Here is a 19,728-nt window from a genome sequence, read left to right as displayed (position 1 = left end):
TGGGTAGAATGTTGGGACCCCTGTCTCGTAAAAGTCACACACATAACATGGCAAGCTATTCAAAGATGCACCTGTATTTGATGAATGTTCAGTAAAACTTGATAATGTATGCCATAACCAGGAAGCTTGCGTAACGGGACCATTCTGCACAAGAAGTGTGAAGAACAGTATATAAAGTTCCAGCCACTGTTCCAGTTCCAAATAAATATATATTTTTTGATTGCAGTATTTGTTGGAGTGATTATTGCACATAGGTGGTGGGATGCTTACACTAACATATTTTAAATCTAATAGTGTTAATTCCAAAGGTCCATTGCCAAGTATCAGTAGTATGCTCAACATTAATGTTGAGTAACTGGTGCAGTGTTGACCAGTAATGAGTGGCATTTGAATACTGACTTGGTTGATTTAATTGGACTCTACACAACTTTAAGCTATATTAACTACTAAATGAAAAAGCAAAGCTTGCACAGAGTCTTCAATCTCTTCTGGTGTCCCGGTGAAGGACTAATGATGACCATGGCTTGAAATGACCTGCCTGAGGAACCAGGACAAGCAAAGTCAGTAGCATCTTTTAGTGTCTGATCTGGATGTGTTTTTAACAGGGAAAGGTGCCCTTTTCTTATTGCTGCTAATGTTGTTATTGTTTGTGGAAACACCTTGAGAGCTCCAACCTGAAAAGTGGTCAGCTGAAGGGAGTTTAGTGGTGACTGTTTATACTCTGTTACAGTTTGCAAAACTGGAGATGGTTGGTGCCTTGCATGTTGCTACAGGACAAAAATGTAATATTTTAGGGCATTTCTTTGTCCTTCATTTGATCTTTAAAGGCCTCTTAGTCTTTGTAAGTATGGAAGCAATGTTATAAAATAGTGGATTACAAATGCAGTTTTTTTTCCAATCATCCATATTTGTCTTGACTGTAAAGATAATTTAATTGCATTAGTTGTTTTATCTAATTGTTGAAGGTTCTTTATGAAATTGTAAGGCTATTTGTCCCCCAAGCTTTCATAAATGTCTGACCCTGGCATGCAGGGAGTCATCACCAATAACCAAATAGCTTTAACGTAATGGCTTTGGTTCGCGGTTCTATATCCATCATCGGGTTATTTTGCCTTAGGTTGAGGCAGTATTAGTTTACTTCAAAGGTGGGTGTCATTTATCCTTTTTAATACAGTTTTAGTAGGCAGTAGTGCCAGTACTGAAGCTGGTGACCATCTTCAATTTGTGGAAATGTTTTTCGTCAGACACAAGGCAGAGAAATAGAGCAGTGTCATGATGTGCTGAGCTGCAAAGTGTCTTTAAAAACCTGCCACAATTTGAAAGTCCTGTGTTGAGAATATGGAGCCTCATAAGGCTATAACTGAGCCCTTTGACCCGTCTCTACATGTTAATAGGACTCTCTGATACATGGTTCATTGCTGGACCTAAGAACAATACTGGCAGACCAAACAGAAAGAGACATTCAACAGACCCCTGATGATATCAGCGGTGGGCCACTGAAGGCCCAGGTATAAAATACACGGCCCGCCACTGAATTATATAGTGATGCACCTGGGAAAAGGTCAACACGAGTTTTGTGCAGACAGAGGTAAACTGTGCTTTCCAGCATCAGACATTTGACTTCAATGTTGTCCACGTAATGAAGGATTACACTGGACATACCTGTTGCCAATCAACTAACGTTCTGTGCATTGCCAGATGTCTGTAAACTGACAGACTTTGGACATGCTGTCCTACACAGAAGATGCAAAGTTGTAGTAATGCTAGAAAATACATCGCTGCTTATTGTGTTGTTATGTTGTTTATTTATAGGTGATCATCAGTGGCGGCTGGTCAATAGAGGGCCATGGGGCACGGCCCCACCATGAGCCACACAACAAACAAAAAATAATAATAATTATAATCATAAATTATACAAATTGTCAATATTTGTGTTTTGCCCAGTAATGTGTGTAAAATATGATATCTGAGCAAAATATATGCTTTTCCTGCTCGTCCTCTCCGCCTGTGTGCTCTCTGCTCGTGCTCTCTGTCTGTGTGCATGACACTCTGAGAACGCGCAGCTTGGGGGGCCTGATCGTTTTGGCCCAAAAGAGGCGGGTCTATGAAGCAGTTTAGCCAATTGCTGATTCAATATATAAATGAGTGACATACAATTTAGTCAATCAGCGCCCTCAAATAGATTCAGCTTGGGGCCAGAACGATCAGGCCCCTCGCTCCGTGTTCTCGTCAGGAGAAGTCTCTACAGGCGCCCGAGCCAGCGCGAGCACTCCTCCTCCAACCCCCGTTTGAGAGGAGACCTTTGGCGGAGATTCTGCAGCCAAAGAGCTGATATCAGATCAGCCTGACCTCACAATCAGACAGCAGACTCGCGGGAAAGGGAAGCAGTACATGCGAAGCTTCTGTACTAGCTGTACACCAGACAGGTTTGGCTAGCTGGATGACGTCATGCTTATCATTTATTTAGCTTTTTAAAACAACGGGGACGGATCCAGCACGGACAGTTACAGGAGTGAGGGATGAGGAGGTAAGGAAACATGAGAACACCAGGACACACATGAGAACTCTGTCAAGCTACATATTATGCAAAGTGAACATCTTTTCTTCTACATAGCTGTCCTCAGTCTCATCTGATTAACTTGGTCATGGAGGCATCAACATGTATAGAGATGTTAAATTAACAGTGAGAACTCATCATAGCTTAATTTAACATCAGTATTCATAATTACACTTCATGTTTACTTCTCCTGATCTTTACCTCCTATAACAAGGTCCATAGGGGCATCTCAATAAATCAACACGTTATATTATATTATATAAGTGTTATTTACTGATTGTTTTCGTGTTGGAATACATGTTAAATATTTAACTGCCAAGTAATAATGCGTGTTTGATACTTACATTTTTTTTGCATTAAATCATACTGGGATGTTTGCTGAAATTGATAAGATGGCCCTACCTAGAACATTTTCCACCAGCCGCCACTGGTGATCATGCACATGAATTTGATCAATTAGACGGCGATGTGGATGTTTTGAAGTTTGGGGTTGAAGAGCTTTCTCCTTGTGTTTGTGAATACATCATATGCCTCATATGCGATCATATGAAACCACTTTATACTCTGTCAAGGGGAAGAAGAAGGTGTTGGGCTAAGTATACAGGAGATAGAAGGTAGCTGTTGTTTTGGTCTATATTTCTTCAGGTTGAACTTGAATATATTGCTTCCCTTGTGTAAGAGGGATTTTCCTATGATAGGGTACTTTATTTAATCAATGAATGAATGTTAAACTCCTCTTCTCTCCACCACTCCCTTTTTCTCTCTCTATCTCCCACTAATCCCATGAAAAATCTTTGTTGACAACCAGGCCATTCTCCATCTCGATATACTCCCTATGTCCAAGCGAGCTGCTGGCGCTTGGGTTGAATAGGCATGCATTGCTGCATGACTTACAATGGGGACAAAAGGGAGAAAGAAAATAGAACTGTCAAGGTTATCATGTCGGCAGTAAAAATAAAGTCTCGGTGGCCTGTTTTACAGCAAATTCTAGGTCTGGAATGTGTGTCACCGTAATGGTCAAAGGCTCCTGGACTTCAAGGGCATGTGCTAAAAATAGAATGACGACATCGGAAATTAGTAGCATATCTCAGGTAGCAAAAAATGCCTGAGTACTACTTGGACCAGAGAGGAAAAGTTAGAGCAAGTTTACTTATAGATATTATTTTTTTCAATTGAAAGTATCATCAGAACTCAGAGGACAGATCATCATGCAATTACAGTATTGTATCAAGTGAATACTATTGTCCAGCACAAAATATGCACTGTATTATAATAACTGGTTACCTAGGATATGACTTTGTGCAAGGAGAAATCCAACTGTAACACGTTATGAGTGAGGATGAAACAGACACTACTCAGCTTGCCCTATCTTTAAGGTATGTTTGCGAATCAGTATAGGAGAGTGAGCCACACACCAACTACTCCCACCATAAGACAGTAAATTAAGGCTCATTTCGATCTCAGGGTTTATCTTATTCCACTCTAATCAGTACATTGATCAGCCCGGCGAGAGCCTGACTGAGACAAGAAAGCCATTGTAATCCTTAAGTCCATTCACATCCTGATGGTGTGGCTCAAGGTTAGACACACATCACACTCAACCAAAGAGAGAGAGTTAACCACACACGTCACTATACAAAAGTTACTCTCACAGGAGCAAATAGTGCATTTTGCAAATAGTGCAAAACAATAACGGTGTATGGCATGCAGTCTATGGAACACACTATAACAGCCTTTGGCAACATTGGGAATACTTACTAGCATCATTAATTAACTGCTGGTTTAAGGCTTCTCATGGGAAAAGAATAGAATATCAGCACACTTTAAATGTGTTATGGAGCTGAGATCGCATGACAGAGCAGATGAGTTTGTGCTTACGTGGATAGTCTTTGGGATGAATCTTCTCTGACCAGTTCCCATAGAAGGTGACTCTGTACTTTGCTGTTCCACAGGCACAACAGTTGTTCAGAGGTTTATCTGTACCGTCTCCATACAGGGATTCTGTACAGTAATGAGGGGGAAAGTGAAAGATCAAGAGAGAGAAATACAGAAGAGCATGAGATAGGTGTAGAGAGATTGCTCGTTAGTATAAGGAGCAGATGAGAGTGGTGCTCATCATAACAGGGGCTGGGTGGTTTAAGAACATGGGGAGCAGAAGGGAGGAAGAGAGAAAGGGCATGAGAAAAGGGGAGGATATAGGATGGCTCCTTTGATTTGTTGCACAGTGTGACATCCAATAGTATGCACAGTCAGGGCATCACACTCATTTATAATCAGTCACATGGCAGAGCATACCAGCAGAGAGGACTGTCCCTGCATCAAAATCAAGAATGAAAGAAAATAGAGTAAAGAAGACAGACAAAAAAGAGACTGTAAGCAGGGTGGAAACAGAGTAATGGCAGGGAGATTGAAGGTATAGACATGCATGGTAAATGATTTATTCAATGTGAATAAAAGAAGCCTACCTTTCTCACACATTCGCTTGGTGAGTAAGCCTTCATCCTGGAAATAGATTATCCTCTTCTGCACAATGCTTGCCCTGCACAAAGCGAACAAAAAGAGATGGAGGCAGTGAGGAGTGAAGTTTGTTGGGACCAGCACCAAGTGCAAGCATAAGTGGCAAAAGTACGGGGAAAAGTGAAGTTTTTAAATTAATTAAAGAGAAGCCAAAAGGAAGCAGGAAATGTGGAAAATCTTGGTTTTCAAGATGAGATAAAGTCTGAACGGAGGATGGTCTCAGATGGAACAGGTGCAGAGTTATTCATAATCATCTTCCTGTTTTTTTCAGCAGACTTCTAAAAGCAGGTATCAGAGCCAACAGGATAATTGCAAAATCAAGCTGTCTTTCAGATGGAGGAATTCAATGTCTCACACAAATACCACAAAAGCATGCATCAGCATTAAGAAATTGAAAGGCTGAAGAAAAACTGAAAGAGAAAGACGGCAACTAACAAAGTAATGGCTGCATTAAGCGTTTCTACGGCACTATAAATACAATTCACAGAAAGAAGAAGAAAGACAAACTTCCTAGTAGGCTACTCACTTCCTAGTAGGCTACTCACTGACTCACTGTGTCGATAAGATACGAAAATTAGAGGCCTGGCAGAGGGGAGCTTCTCTAGATTGAGCTGTCTTGAGAGGCTTGTTCCACCGGGTGGTAGGGAACACAGGTCTGAGAGGGGCCTTGACATGTAAATCAGCCATAGATAAACCTTTTCAGCAGTCCAGAAGACTGAAAGAGAAAACGAGCCTCCAGGCACCTAACTTCCTCACAAACACCAGCCTGGTGTCCATGGGGATAAAACCCAACAATGATGTGCTGGATGGATGTGGTCCAGGTGGGCCGAGTCCAGCTGGACTGTTAGGATACCATTTAGTATCACACTCTACTGAGCTGTGTTGTGTTCTATTGAGCTGAGCTGATTCGTCCCTGACAGCAAGAAAAACAGTGACATGGGGTAAATAGATATTCAGTCACCCAAAAATGCTGTGCACTTCACATAATTTAATTCCCAGTTTTATTGACACATTTAAATGACATACTATACTTTGGCATTATGATGGCATACTATACTATGATGTTTTTTACAAGATATTTTAATGATACTGTACTGTCAAACTATACTTTTACATTTTGGCTTATTATTTTATCACAGTTTCAGGACTTACTGCACTCTGAAATTTGAATGACATGCTCTACTATTACATTCGTATTCTACAGCGTTAGGGTTATTGTAACTCTGTACAGTCACACTTTAATGGCACACAATATGATGGCATTTTGATGACATACTAAACTATCACATTTTAATTACATACAATACTATGAAATGTTAAGGACTGCTTTGGAAATTAGTATATTTGGTAATGTTTTTAAGTAGATATATTTTTATGACGTTTTTTTTTTTACCTACTATATACTATGACATGTTTATGGAGTATGTCATTTTAAGATATATTATACGAGACTAAGAACATTTTTATTACATTTTATCTTGTCGTGCTATATCATTCAATTTAAATGGCAAAGTAATTATATTTTATGGCATGATGTAATATGACATTTTTAAGAATCTTTAATGGATTACTACACTGTGACATTTTGTGTGGCATACCATACAGAGACATTGTTTTAGTTCAGACTATACCATGATATTTTAATGATATTTAATAGCATATTATAGGATGTCATTTTCGATTATGTTTTTTATTTGAAATACTTTTTTTTGAAAAATACATAATCTTCTATCATCTCAAGTCAAATAATACTAAATTAATAAAATACATAACAGAAAGCTTTTAAAAAATGTGACTCTTAAAATAAAGTACTTCATTTTAGAAAAATGAATTTAACTGAATTGTCTTTGCCCTGCAGCTTTAAATGTAGTTCATTCATGAACTTCATTTCGGATGTGAGTGGGTACGTTTGTTCAAAGGGTTTGTGCTTTACCTCGTAGTAACGCTTTACATCACCACTTATAATAATCGCCACAGTCTCTGAACTTGAGACATACACATATTTGATTGGCCAAGTAGTGAGATGGTTTACAATGCATGTAATTGGTTGGTGTGTTCCCTGGACCGCTGAACCCATGAAGGCTAGAAAAATAAATAAATAAACTCGCTCTGTCAACGTTTAATAATTCTCAATCATCTATCAGTTTTAGGTCTGGGTCCAGATTCAACAGCGTATAGTATATATGTAAAAAAAAGTATATGTTGAAAAAAGACATCAGTAGCAATAAAAAGCCATAGTATAGTATGTCGCTAAAGGTCATAGTATAGCATGTTGAAAAAAGTCATGAAAAGTTACAATATAGTATTTTGACAAGACAACCGCGCTGCTCAGAGAATCCTACTTCACTTCACTAGGTTACGTAATTATGATGCGAATGCGTAAGTCACTGAAGTGGGGCTGGCATGGTGACATTACGTTGTAGATGGACTCAAAGAAGCGTGTCTTACATTTCGCCCATTCTAACATCATTTGTAATGCAGGTTATATAAAGAGCTCCTTCAGTGACAGGCTACTTACATTCTCCTGCCTTCCCACTTTACAATCAACACTGCTTCCAGCAGATCGCATAATGGATGGATTCATCCATCCATCAATTATCTTTAACAGCTTATCCTGTTCGGGGTCGCGGGGGGGGGCTGATCCCTGTTGACAATCCCAGTTGAGATTGGGCGACGGCAGAGTAACATTAACACTGCTTCCAGCAGATCCCATGAAACCAAAACTGACAATTCATTCATGTGCAATATAAATTCAACTGTTCAATATTAGTATTTCCTACGGGCATAATGTGAATTCTGTTTAATTACTGATTACTGACCTATCGTGTCCTTTTTAACTGATACTTGTTGTGATAGCACCAACCCCTTTTGCTGCTGTAACACTGCAAATGTCCCCGCCGTGGAATAAAGTATGATGTTGTCTTCAACGTGGACACCCAGGGCAAAAATATTACTTCATTACCAAGGTAGGAATTCAAAATTCAAAATATACAAGCTGCCAGTCACAAAGGTTTATATGATAAATATTGAGTTTGACTGTGTGTATTTCTCCCGACTCCCTTTTGGGCATTTAATATTTGTTTGTATGATCTTTTTATAACATTATTATAGCATGCAAAGAACTTTTTTTTTGGCCTACTATACTGTGACATTTTTATGACATACTATACTCTGACATTATTATGAATTTGTTGTGACACACTATACTGTACATTTTAATCACATACTATAATATGACATTTGTATGGTATTTTTATGGCATTTAATACTGTGACAGTTTTATGACAGTGCAATAACATATTATATGACTTTTTAAAGCTTTTTCATCTTCATCTTACTGGCGTAAAATACCACCTTTTTGACACTTAAATGTCATACTATAATTTGACTTTTTTAATGTCATACTATACTATAAGGCTGTCAACGAACATTCTTAAGTCTAAGATACATTACAAATAGGAGAAAAAAAAATGTAATATGAAAATGATTTGATGAAAAAAAAGCAGCACAATAGCGGCTGTCTGACTCATGCACATTGAAGGCACCACATGATTTCTGTCACATGACGTCCCTTTCATCGATTGAAAATGAAATGCAAGGTTAGGCTGAACAAGGAACAACTGTAACAATGCCACAGAACTCGGCCGCAAGGAGAGGGACACCGTATTACTTTTTAAACAATAAACATGTTTTCTTTTGTGAGATTAACTTGAAATGACATGAATGACAATATAGCCAGTAAGCAGGAAACTTTCAGGCGATCTCCTGGCAATCTCCCTCCTGCCAGCTGCCACCTTATTTAGGTTTATGTCGTGAAATGAGGAGGTATCATTTCGATAACTCCTCATTTCAACTTCAAGAATCAGCCGTCCCTCGTCCATTGCAGGCTTTCAAAGCAAGCAACAAGAATAGAAACAGAGCGTCCGACAAAAGTTCAGCTCAAAATGGTTGATCGAAAATGGTAAAATATTCAAATTTCATCTCGTGACAGGCTTTCACACCCAAAAGATGAAAATAAAAACAATCAGAAAATATTTGTATCATTCTAACAAAACGTAAGGATTTGAATTTGTCTTAAAACACACGATCTTCCGTGGCTCCCTGGGTTAAGAGGTTCGTCTGGGAACCGGAAGGTCAACGGTTCAATCCCCGACTGGGACGTGTCGCAGTGTACCTGAGCAACACACTGAACCCCTCTGCTCCCCGGGCGCCAATCAATGGCAGCCCACTGCTCCCTATATATAGGGATGGGTCAAATGCAGTAGTCAAATGTTGTGTATGTGTAAACTGTTTCTTCTTCTCCTTCAGGTAAATGCTCCTCTATTTAGTCTTTCAACGCCATCAGCAGTGCCACTGATCGGATTCAGGTATTGATTTCAAGGCTGTACACAGCCTTCCTTTTCAGTCAAATGACCTTTGTAACTCTCTCCTACATACTAACAATGCATACCACATGCATTGCCATTCCTTCTAACAGAAAATCACAGAAACATTCACACAGTTATACGATTATATTATACTTCAGTACACCGTCAGTGCACTCACTCCGTCTCACACACATTATACAAATTCACACACACTGCTATTCTCTCTCACTTTATCATTTCTCTCTGCCTTTATAATTTCAGTGATACACACCATTATTCTCTCTCATACAAATATATATAAATTTCCCCTCGAGGGTATATTGGTGTACATGTGATTATGATAATGTGTGCAAAAGCAAGTATGAAAAGGGCCTCAAAAAATAACATGGATGAAAGGATTCAAGGTAAGTGACTGAACCAGCACATCTCTAATTGTTCACGCTTTAATTCAATCTCACCCCAATTTCACATATCTCCCTGAGAGAGAGGAGCACCCTCTGCCTCACTGCTTGCCCACTCTCCCAGGCTGGCCAGACAATCAAGCGGAGTAATGCTTATTTAACATCCAATTTAAATTCTATCTCACTTTGCCGTATCCACACCACCGCGCCGATCCTAATCACCCCGACAGTGCACTGATTTAATGTGTGTGGGGGGATGGATGTATGCAAGTTTAAGAGCTTAATAAAAAGAGAAAAAGAGGAAAATATTAAAAAGAATAAACAGCCCATCAGAATATATCGCACTGCGCCCACATTGCACAGTGCCAGAGAGGGATGACAAATGTATTGCTTCCTACAGACAAAGGGAAACATAAAAGATTGCAGCAACTTCAAGGGCGTCTGCAATATATGGACTATATTTTGATGTGACTTACTCTGGCTTCAGCCACAAGGATTCCCCTGTGACAGAATAGCTCCTGATCGGTCAACCACAGGTCATGTTCGATGTTATCATTACGGTAAGTGCCCCCGATGAGCAAAATGGAAGCCAATTATTTTTAATCCAATTAGACATGAAGCTAAACATTTGATTTGGAAAAAAGTCGAATGGTCAGAGGTAATGATTTGGATCAACACACTGAAAAACAACCCTTTCACTGGGTGCAGGGGTGCAGGGGTGAGTACACAGCCCACCAAAACAAAAGACCAGCAGCTGGGATGCAGTGACAGAAACCTTGGCCTGATTGAATGTCATTCTTTGATGGTAGTATTTTCAAAGTCTGTGCTCTGAGTTCAGGAGTTTGAATGAGCTTCCTTGCCTGACCCTATCATCACAGACCAAGCATAGACCAAACCAAACCACCAAGCTCAGTCTTTCCATCTAAAATCCAAATCAGCTGACTGTCAATTATACTGCAACAAACCACTCGAGAGGTGAAACAGTTCTGGAACAACATTTGAGTCACAGGAGCTTTCTAACAGAAACATATATGGAACACACACAAACACACACACACACACACACACCTCATTTTATGGCCAGATGTTTTTTTAATTAAATTACCATATTTTAAAGGCAGGCTGACTGACCGAGCTCTCTTGGGATACAAATTGGAAAAAGAAACATTTGCTCTGCCATGTGGTGGTAATGAAAATGTCCTCTCTACGCGTATCTATGAGCAATCATTTCACGTTATGTTGTATCTTTCTATGTATATGTGTTGACTCCACAGTATGTTCTTGTTTATGTTCCCTTGTTTCTCTACTGCTGTGTGCAGTATGATACATAGTAGCCTACACAGCCGTATTGTACAAGAATGTCTCTCCCTTTGAACATGTTTACATATAAAAATCAGTCAGTTACAGGAGTTGAACCTCCTCAATCAATAAGACTTATTTAAGACTTGTGTTCTGTTGCAGCACAAAGGCATACAACATCCTTCTCATCTTTATCAGTGCCAGTTAGGGGGAAGAACAGTAGCAAATATCCACTTTAAACCTGTGTTCATGATTTTCAGAGGCATCTCTTGTGAACTTCTCACTCTATCCCTTGCCCTACAGCCTGTGCCCTGGTATTACTACATCCACACCTCTGCACTTTCAAGTATTCCTTTCTAGGCTGTACGCTCTGTCACTCTACGCTCTATCCATGAGCTTATCCAAGTACAATCCTGCCATCATCCCATTGGTCTCTATGAAGAGCACAGAGGCTCCGTATGACACAACCTGCTGTGAGAAAACACCACAGTGAAGATGAAAACTAAGAGGACAACAGGTTTTTTTTAAAGAGGACGAGACAGCGAGGAGTGAGAGAGAACATAGGAAAGCCTGAGAGGCCAGGTCATGAAGATACTCCAGAAAGACAAGCACACGGGGAATGGAAAGCACAGAGACATAGAAAAGCAAAGCTCATCACATTCTGTATCAGTCACATGAAAACATGCGTTACTAAAAAATGTAACCTTTGTACATAGGAACAGCAGAGATGTAGCCCAGGCAGCAACCCACTGGGTACAAACACAGTTAAATAATGCATTGATCACAGGGCTTTGTGAGTCACAGTCCCTATCTTTCCACCTCCTGTACTCACATTATTTCCCCACAGTACTGGAGTAACAATTGTATTTAGTTTAGACCATGATCTGTCTTGATTCAGGTGAACATTACTTACCTTCCAAGCGAGACCGAAGGAAACACAAAAGCAGAACTGATCGGTGACAATCAGCCATATCATTATTAAAAGTAATGAATAGTTTATAAAGCCCAGGGAAATGAAAATTTGACAAGATGTTCAGTATTTAAGCTTGGGGGAAGGCATGTCATAGAACAGATTTACTTTGCACCACAAATCAAATCTATCCTTGAGACGTCCATCTCATATTCTCCAGTGATCCGTGAGCATTAATGCAGGGAGAAAAACGACGATATTTCAACTTAGAAAGGGGCAGCCTTACTCACTACATTACCAGACCTCATAGAACAGAATGAATTACCGTTCACCAAGTACAAGGACGTGTTTAGCTGAAAGTGAATCCTCCATCATTAGTGTGTAGCGTATCTCTAAGCATTTGAGCTGAGGACTCGCCTCTCCTCATCAGGCTCAGCATCAGTATACGTACTTAATGGCGACACAGCCGGAGCCACTGGGGGGCGCAGTCCAAAACACCTGGATGCTGGTGCGTCTGCGCGGAGTGCTCTCCGTCACTGCAGGGGGGCAGTTGGTCATAAACTGTGTTTCCTCCTCGTCAATTATCTGTAAAGCAAGCACACACACACACACACACACACACACACACACACAGATTAGTGATGAATAAAAATGTCCTCAGACAAGTCTTTCATCAAAAGCCCTTGAAACATCTGCATGTGATTTTATACATTATGCGTTGGACAATTCCACATTCATTTCCTCTGCTACTGTTAGCTCAAGTGCCTATGAATACAAGTAGAAGCTGAAACTGACATTCATTTCATATGTGTACACCCCCTCAGGGGATTAAATCCAAATTACACAACATGAGTTGTTGGTACAACAAACACATCTGACTTTAGCAGCAATACGCTGAAATGAACAGAATCTTCCCACATGCACTGGTTCAAACACGAGTGCGTATTTGTTGAGGTTCAGGATTCCTCCTATTGGCCCCATGATCAATATGATTGTTGATTGTTGAATATTTGATATCATTAACAAGAGAAGCGAGAAGCAAAAACGTTCTGCCACATAAAACAGAAGTGATATATGTTGTTCTCTAATCTTTACGGGGTTTTTCTTGAGCTACGGGACACAACATATAACGTTTAACAAGAAGTATAGATACTGGTCCTTTTTAAAGTATCGTAACGTAAAATCACTTTGTCAGAATAAGACAGAGAGGCCGGTTGATCTTCCTCATTCCATTTCGTTTGTTTGTTGAGGACAAGGACACAAAGCTGGTTAAGGCATTTGACACCAAACAGCAAAGTAATCAATCCAGTGTCGTGAATGTGTGACACTTCTTTCAGTTTCCCTATCGTATGTCAGCCTCGTGGGCATAAGTATTAATACTGAGGGAATTATACTGGTGAAATAAAGTAAATTGAAGTGAAGTCATCGGTGCTCGATCAATCAGAGAGTTCACACCCAAATGCCCAATCATGACTCCATCACTATAGGCATGACAAAAGTCCCCAGACTCTTTGGGTCAAACTGAAGAGTCCAAATCCATGATGCCCTCTACTCGGGTGCACAACTGAGACACTGAGCATCTCATTGATTTTAACTGGACAGGAAATTAGTAGAGAGGGTTGCATGAGGGCGCACAGCCAGCGAGCTAATATTCACTGCCCAGAGACTAAGGATCTGTTTGATAGGAAGTGACATCAGGGCAGTAAAAAAGAGGAACTTTCTCACTCCATGAAGCTGTCAGCAGAGAATTTCCTTTGTCATACCATGTTATGAATGAGTTCCCTCTTAAAGTGGATTGTGTGTGGATGTGCATGCCTCTGTGTGTGTGTGTGTGTGTGTGTGTGTGTGTGTGTGTGTGTGTGTGTGTGTGTGTGTGTGTCTGTGTGTGTGTGTGTGTGTGTATGTGTGTGAGTGTGCGTGCGTGCGTGCGTGCGTGCGTGTGTGTGTGAGTTAGAGAGTGTAAGAGAGATGGAGTCAGAAGGGGAGCCTGGGAGCTTTGTGTGTGTGTGTGTGTGTGTGTGTGTGTGTGTGTGTGTGTGTGTGTGTGTGTGTGTGTGTGTGTGTGTGTGTGTGTGTGTGTGTGTGTGTGTGTGTGTGGTTACACGTGCGGTGCATGTGTATGCAGTCTGGCGGATTATACAGCCCCCCCCCCGCCCCCCCCTCCATGTTCCCATGGTTTCTAACAGGCATCCTGAGGTGGCCTGACTGGACTACAACACATTCTGAAACCAGTGAAGTCGTAGGGAATGCATTGAACACCATCTGCAAACAGAAGTAACCAATTTTCTGCTAAATGACCTATGACTTGTATCTTCTAGAACATTTTCAAAAGCGACAGACTTTGAGTGTTGGGAAGAGAGAAAAATGTGACACATCATTGAAAAAACTGAGTTGTGTTTCATGATTTATACACAAATGTGTGCATCAAAGTATAAGTGCTTAGCTCTACAGCTGCTGGTCAGACCAAAACAATAACGTTGATCTAAAATAAACAATTTTCACAAGGGTTACGTGTCAAACATCTTTGTTGCCCTTATATCTGATCATCTTTGTGGAAATGTGACGTAAAGACGATGCACCCACAATCTCCGTTATGTCTTCAACGACGATGTCATGTTGCACTGAAAGTGGCAATGATTTCACCCTTTGCAAAGCCACATTTGCCATTTCTTGTTCTATCATCTCACCCTGCTGGGAAGTAAACACACATACACACAGTGGCATCTGACCTTCCCAGAGAGCTCAATAAAAGTGCTTTTCATCAAGTCGGGAGCTGTCCTGAGACGGCTGAGATGGGGCACACCAACAGATTTCAAATGAGCTGTATGATAAATAAAGCCTGACGTCTTCTGTTGCTGCTTCTTTTTTTCCTCTTCTCTCAATGCCTGGAGGCCGGCCCACCCAGGACCCTTTCAGAATGGAGGAATGGTGTGTGTGCGTCTGGATATGTGTGTGTGTGTGTGTGTGTCTGTGTTTTTTGACATAAAAGACATAAAAGATGAAAGACTAACTGAGCAGGTGATGATAGAGGGATATCTCTTTGGACGGCAGTTTATTTTTACTGCGATGTCACATGGTGCTTGGAACAAAACAGGTGATCATCTGCAGCTGTGAAAGAGACCTTCAACTTCTTAAAACCTAGAAGACGTATCCATTATTTTTACTTTAGATGCCAACATTTAAAGACTATGGTCACACATCTATCTTTCATTCGCTGTGCACTCCACACTCAGTCTCATCCATGTGTGGAGAGCAAAGTGACTGAACATGACGAAATGATGTGGTGTTTCCCCTCTTTGCTCCTGGAGATTAGCGCCCTGTCACACCACGCCACCCTCTGCCATACTGCCGAAGAGCACGCTCAAGGCTGGCACTAAATGACAACAGCATGAAATCAATTGCAAGGACAAAAATCTTACAAGACAGAACAAAAGTAGAATGTTCCTGTTTTGTATGTCCTCCCATATTCAAGGCTCAGGTCACAGCATGGCAGTAGCTGTGATCTGAGCAGCCTGTGGGCTGCTGTGCACACCTCCCCATGTATTCTACTACAGGTTCAATAAAATAATAGGGTTTTATGTGGGAAGTGACTGAAGCCGACAGGTTCACAAAAGTCTTAAAAAAGAGAACCCCACACATGCAGTTAAACCCATTAAAAGGCTGCTTCTGTACAAGGTCTGCCCTAAGAAGACATATCATTTGAAGTTCTCAGCAGAACTGGGAATTTGGTTTCATGTACTTTATGTATGCCTTGCATTTTCTTATTAAAAAAATGCACTGCATCATGGTATACTGGTTTTACAGTTTTAAACTACACTCAAGTATTTCTCTAACATTTTGGGTACTTGATTTGGCTAAAAAAAATCGGTTGCTCAGTTTTGTTTTGAATCCTTTAAAAACAGGATGGATGGCATCCTGTGCACTGTAAACTTTATTCATTTCTTGAAACGGCAGCCTAGACTTGGATGACGTATGACAAAGTGAACTAAATGCATGAGAGAACAACAAGAACCAGTGAAGTGGAATGAATTCAAAGGTTATCAATGTAATGTCACATCAACTTGCTGTGTGGTTCTACACTGTGAATGTGCTGCAATAGCATCTACGCACATTACATGCTGCTCTATTTATAGCATGTATATTGCTTTGTAGCGTTCAAGAAATAAAATAAATGTCTTGAGTTTATTGTTGTATTACATGATTATTATGCTTCCTCGTTCAAACTCACCCACATACATATAACCCATCAACCACTCTGCTGCTTCTCTCGATGACTCAACTCCTCACACTGTGTTAAAATTACAAAGGCCTCACATATGTGGTCATTATCACATGCGTGTAACTCTCTTGCATTTCTACAGTGCTCCAGCTTGGTCTGCCTGCATGTGAAATGCATATTAGCCTTTCAACTGCATCAATTGTACACTTCCTACATGCATGAACTGTATGTCTGCTTGTGGGCACACAACTCCTAAATTCCACACACGTGCACAGTACTTTCACCCCCTGGAGCTGAGAGCATGCTCTTTTCATATGCTATATCAAGCCCATTAGAGGAGGTGAGGTGAGAATAATCACACATTGACATGTGAAGACAGGAAGGCTGTGCAAAGAAAATTTGTCAAAACCCCCATCCCCCCAATCTACAGTGAGATCTGCCTTTTTTCCTTTCTTCACACAGTTCATGCACAGTGCTTGTCCTGGAGTCCAGAGGAAGGATAGACATAAAGTAGCATGGTTTACCTACAGGTGTGGTGGACTAATATGGTTTAATTAATTGCCATGTAACTGCACTGTGATAATAGAGATAACACACATACTGGTCTTCTTTTCCGATTGTTACATGCAGTCATGTATTCAGCTGCAACCTTACCTGGAAATTGCCAGCGTAGTCCTCGTCCCTGTCTCCTTCTGCGCCCTCCCTCAGGGCAATGAGGGTGAACCCTCTGAAGTAGGAGGGGATGGATGCAATCACAGTCACTGGATGTAATCAAACAAGAGAGACAAGCATCACTTGACCGAGAAAGCAGCTGAGCTACAATCCTCACTGCCATGAAGTGGGCTTGATTAACTACCCGCCTGATTGTATCCACAAGCAAATGTTTCACCTGTTTTTGAGGATGTAACTCAGATAACAGTCAATATAATGGTCCAATCTCTGCCTGGCAGTATGTCCAGAAGATGTTCAAGATAGTGTTTTCATACATTTTGCAATCCAGCAGAACATTTTAAAAAATTGTCTTTCTTTTTTGCAGGGAACAGCTTTATCAGCTTCTTAATGATATGATTTTTATACTTCAAAATTACTAATTTCTAGTATAAGTGAGTGCAAATATGTGATTACTAACTCTCCACTAATTCAGCTATTGGCTTTGGATGATATAAAACTATTTAGAAAACCAAAAAAGCTGACTAACCACAATGCAACATATGAGTCCAGAACAGCATGAGCCTTAGAGATTCACAGAGCAGATGGCACATGCCCATTAACAGCTTCCAATAACTTCCACTTTAGACAAAAGCTATGACATCAGGGACATTCTGGCATTTAAAAAATCTGCTTGAAAGAGAATACCAAAACGGAAGAGTTCGCAGAGGGACTGAGCTTTAAACAAACCTTTTTAATATTTGATTATGAAGGAGATTTTAATGCGTAACCTACTCTTTACTCATTGCTGTCCATATTCGGTTTGTTAATTATTAATACTAATAATAATAAAAATGATGCATTTTATTAATAAAGCACTTCACATGGTACTCAAAGATACTTTACGTAAGTTAAAATGATCATATAAAACAACATAATACAAATAAAAGCAAAGTCAATTCTATCACCTTTGGTTTTTAACAGTTCAAATGCATATTTGAGTGGGAGAAAAGATCATCTCTTTACGAAATAAATATAGATTAGGCTAGTTTCAGGGTGCATCAAAAGTAGACTGTAAAACTTGTTTTAAGTTTGCATCGCCGACTGACCGCGGATACATTTTTATTTCACATTACGCACATCGTGCCAACCAACGCAGTGTGCGTAAATCTCGCGGATAGACACCAACCTCTGTATGTGCTTCCTGGCTGGTAGCTCTCCGGGTCTCCCTCAACGCGGAGGCGAAACTCGCTGTTGCCCTCCTTCCTATTGCTCTGAGCCCGTAATATCCGACTGCAATACCCGTCTGCCTTCCCGGCTCTCTGAGAGGGCTCCTCGGTGAATGCAAACATATTGCACGCTGCGGTGGAGATGAAGCACAGCAGGAGCATCAGGCGCGATGGTAGCCCGGTCGGTGTCATCATGTAGGTTTCCGACAGCGGAGTTGATGCGCGGAGAATATTGTCTGCAGGAGAAGACGTTTCTTTCAGCTCCCGTTTCACTCTGCAAATATAACTCAACTTGCCAACTGGTGAAGTAGACTTCTGCTCTGCTAGGAGAGTAGAGCCATCCTTGTGCGTGAGTAGATAGCGAGGAGGAGGACTGACCGGGATGCGCTGTGCACTCTCGCTCTCTCCGAGCACTGCACAGTGTGTGCCGCAGGTTAGACTAGGCGAGAGAGCAGGGGTCCGAAGAAATGACCGAGAGAGGAGCGAGCGCCGTGTGGCCGTCTCCAAGGCCACAGCTAGTTACAAAACAGACTACGTGAACAAAACTCTGAACCAACAGACAGAACAAAGACCAACGGAGAGGAGGCAACACGTTTGACATACTTGGACTGAACTCTCAGTGTGTCAGTGTGTCATCACTCACGAGCTTTACGGACCACACGAACGCACTAACGAATCGACGAAGCATGCCAAACGGTTGTGTGAGTGTGACTAATCATAAAGGATATAATGTGTGTTGAATTCATCGGCTGCTTGTTGACTGGCTGCTTTGCTCCCTTCGTGGTGCATTAAACAGAACAGTCTTGTTTCATACAAGTTGTAAAAGTTATATTGGAATTGGAGAATAACGGCACAATGTAATGATATGTATTGTGTCAACTATTGATCACAATGACCATCAGCTGTTTTTTTATGGTTTACAAATCATCAGCTGAAAGATATTTCACTTATATACTTTCTGGTGGAGAGTATAATTTCCCACAACACCACAGTTGAAACTTATAGCCTGCAAATGGCAACCAAAATGACCACAAAGCTATAGAGATAGATAGATATGTACTTTATTTATCCCCAGGGGGAAATTTGTATGTTACAGCAGCAAGACACCCCAATTAGCAAAGTAGTAGAGGAACCAAAAATATTAAGTATTACAAAATGCACAATAGAATAACAGTGTAGGACAAATTAAAATATCAGAATGTAGAATATATAAGATAAAACAACTCAAATGCACAGTATATACAATGAAATAGAATAGTATTGAATTATCTGACTAGGTGAAGAACAGTCGTGCAAAAGTCAACCCCAGCAAACAACAGTGAAGCAGTGTGTAGTTATGTGGAGGATGATCTGGCCAGAGCTGTTTTATTGTAAAGTGTTATTGCAGAGGGCAGGAATGTTCTCCTGTATCTGTCCTTGTGACAGCGGAGCTGGATCAGTCTGTTGGAGAAAGTGCTCCGCTGTCCCTGCAGGAGGTGGTGGAGAGGGTGGTCCGGGTTATCCAATATGGATGATTGTTTCTTCAGTGTCCTCCTCTCCACCACCTCTTCCAGATTGTCTTGTTTGCAGCCAATGATGGAG

At 40.8% G+C, this 19,728-nt stretch overlaps 1 protein-coding gene across 1 annotated transcript in view; it reads right to left on the bottom strand.

Annotated features, from left to right (window-relative positions):
- Nucleotides 1-18,471, bottom strand: part of spon1a (spondin 1a) — a 53,314-nt gene extending 34,843 nt beyond the window's left edge. The window contains exons 1-5 of the mRNA XM_079295161.1: nt 18,108-18,471; nt 16,925-17,031; nt 12,503-12,636; nt 5,023-5,096; nt 4,436-4,558 (exon numbers count right to left, since the gene is read on the bottom strand). Coding sequence (XP_079151287.1) covers nt 4,436-4,558; nt 5,023-5,096; nt 12,503-12,636; nt 16,925-17,031; nt 18,108-18,342 — 673 coding nt within the window. The 5' untranslated portion in view covers nt 18,343-18,471. The remainder of the gene's footprint in view (nt 1-4,435; nt 4,559-5,022; nt 5,097-12,502; nt 12,637-16,924; nt 17,032-18,107) is intronic.
- Between the last annotated feature and the right edge of the window lie 1,257 nt (nt 18,472-19,728).

The sequence above is a fragment of the Melanostigma gelatinosum genome (assembly GCF_949748355.1).
Source record: "Melanostigma gelatinosum genome assembly, chromosome: 2".
Classification (NCBI taxonomy): domain Eukaryota; kingdom Metazoa; phylum Chordata; class Actinopteri; order Perciformes; family Zoarcidae; genus Melanostigma; species Melanostigma gelatinosum.
Note: the sequence above shows the minus strand (reverse complement) of the source record. Positions and strands in the feature narration are given on the sequence as shown.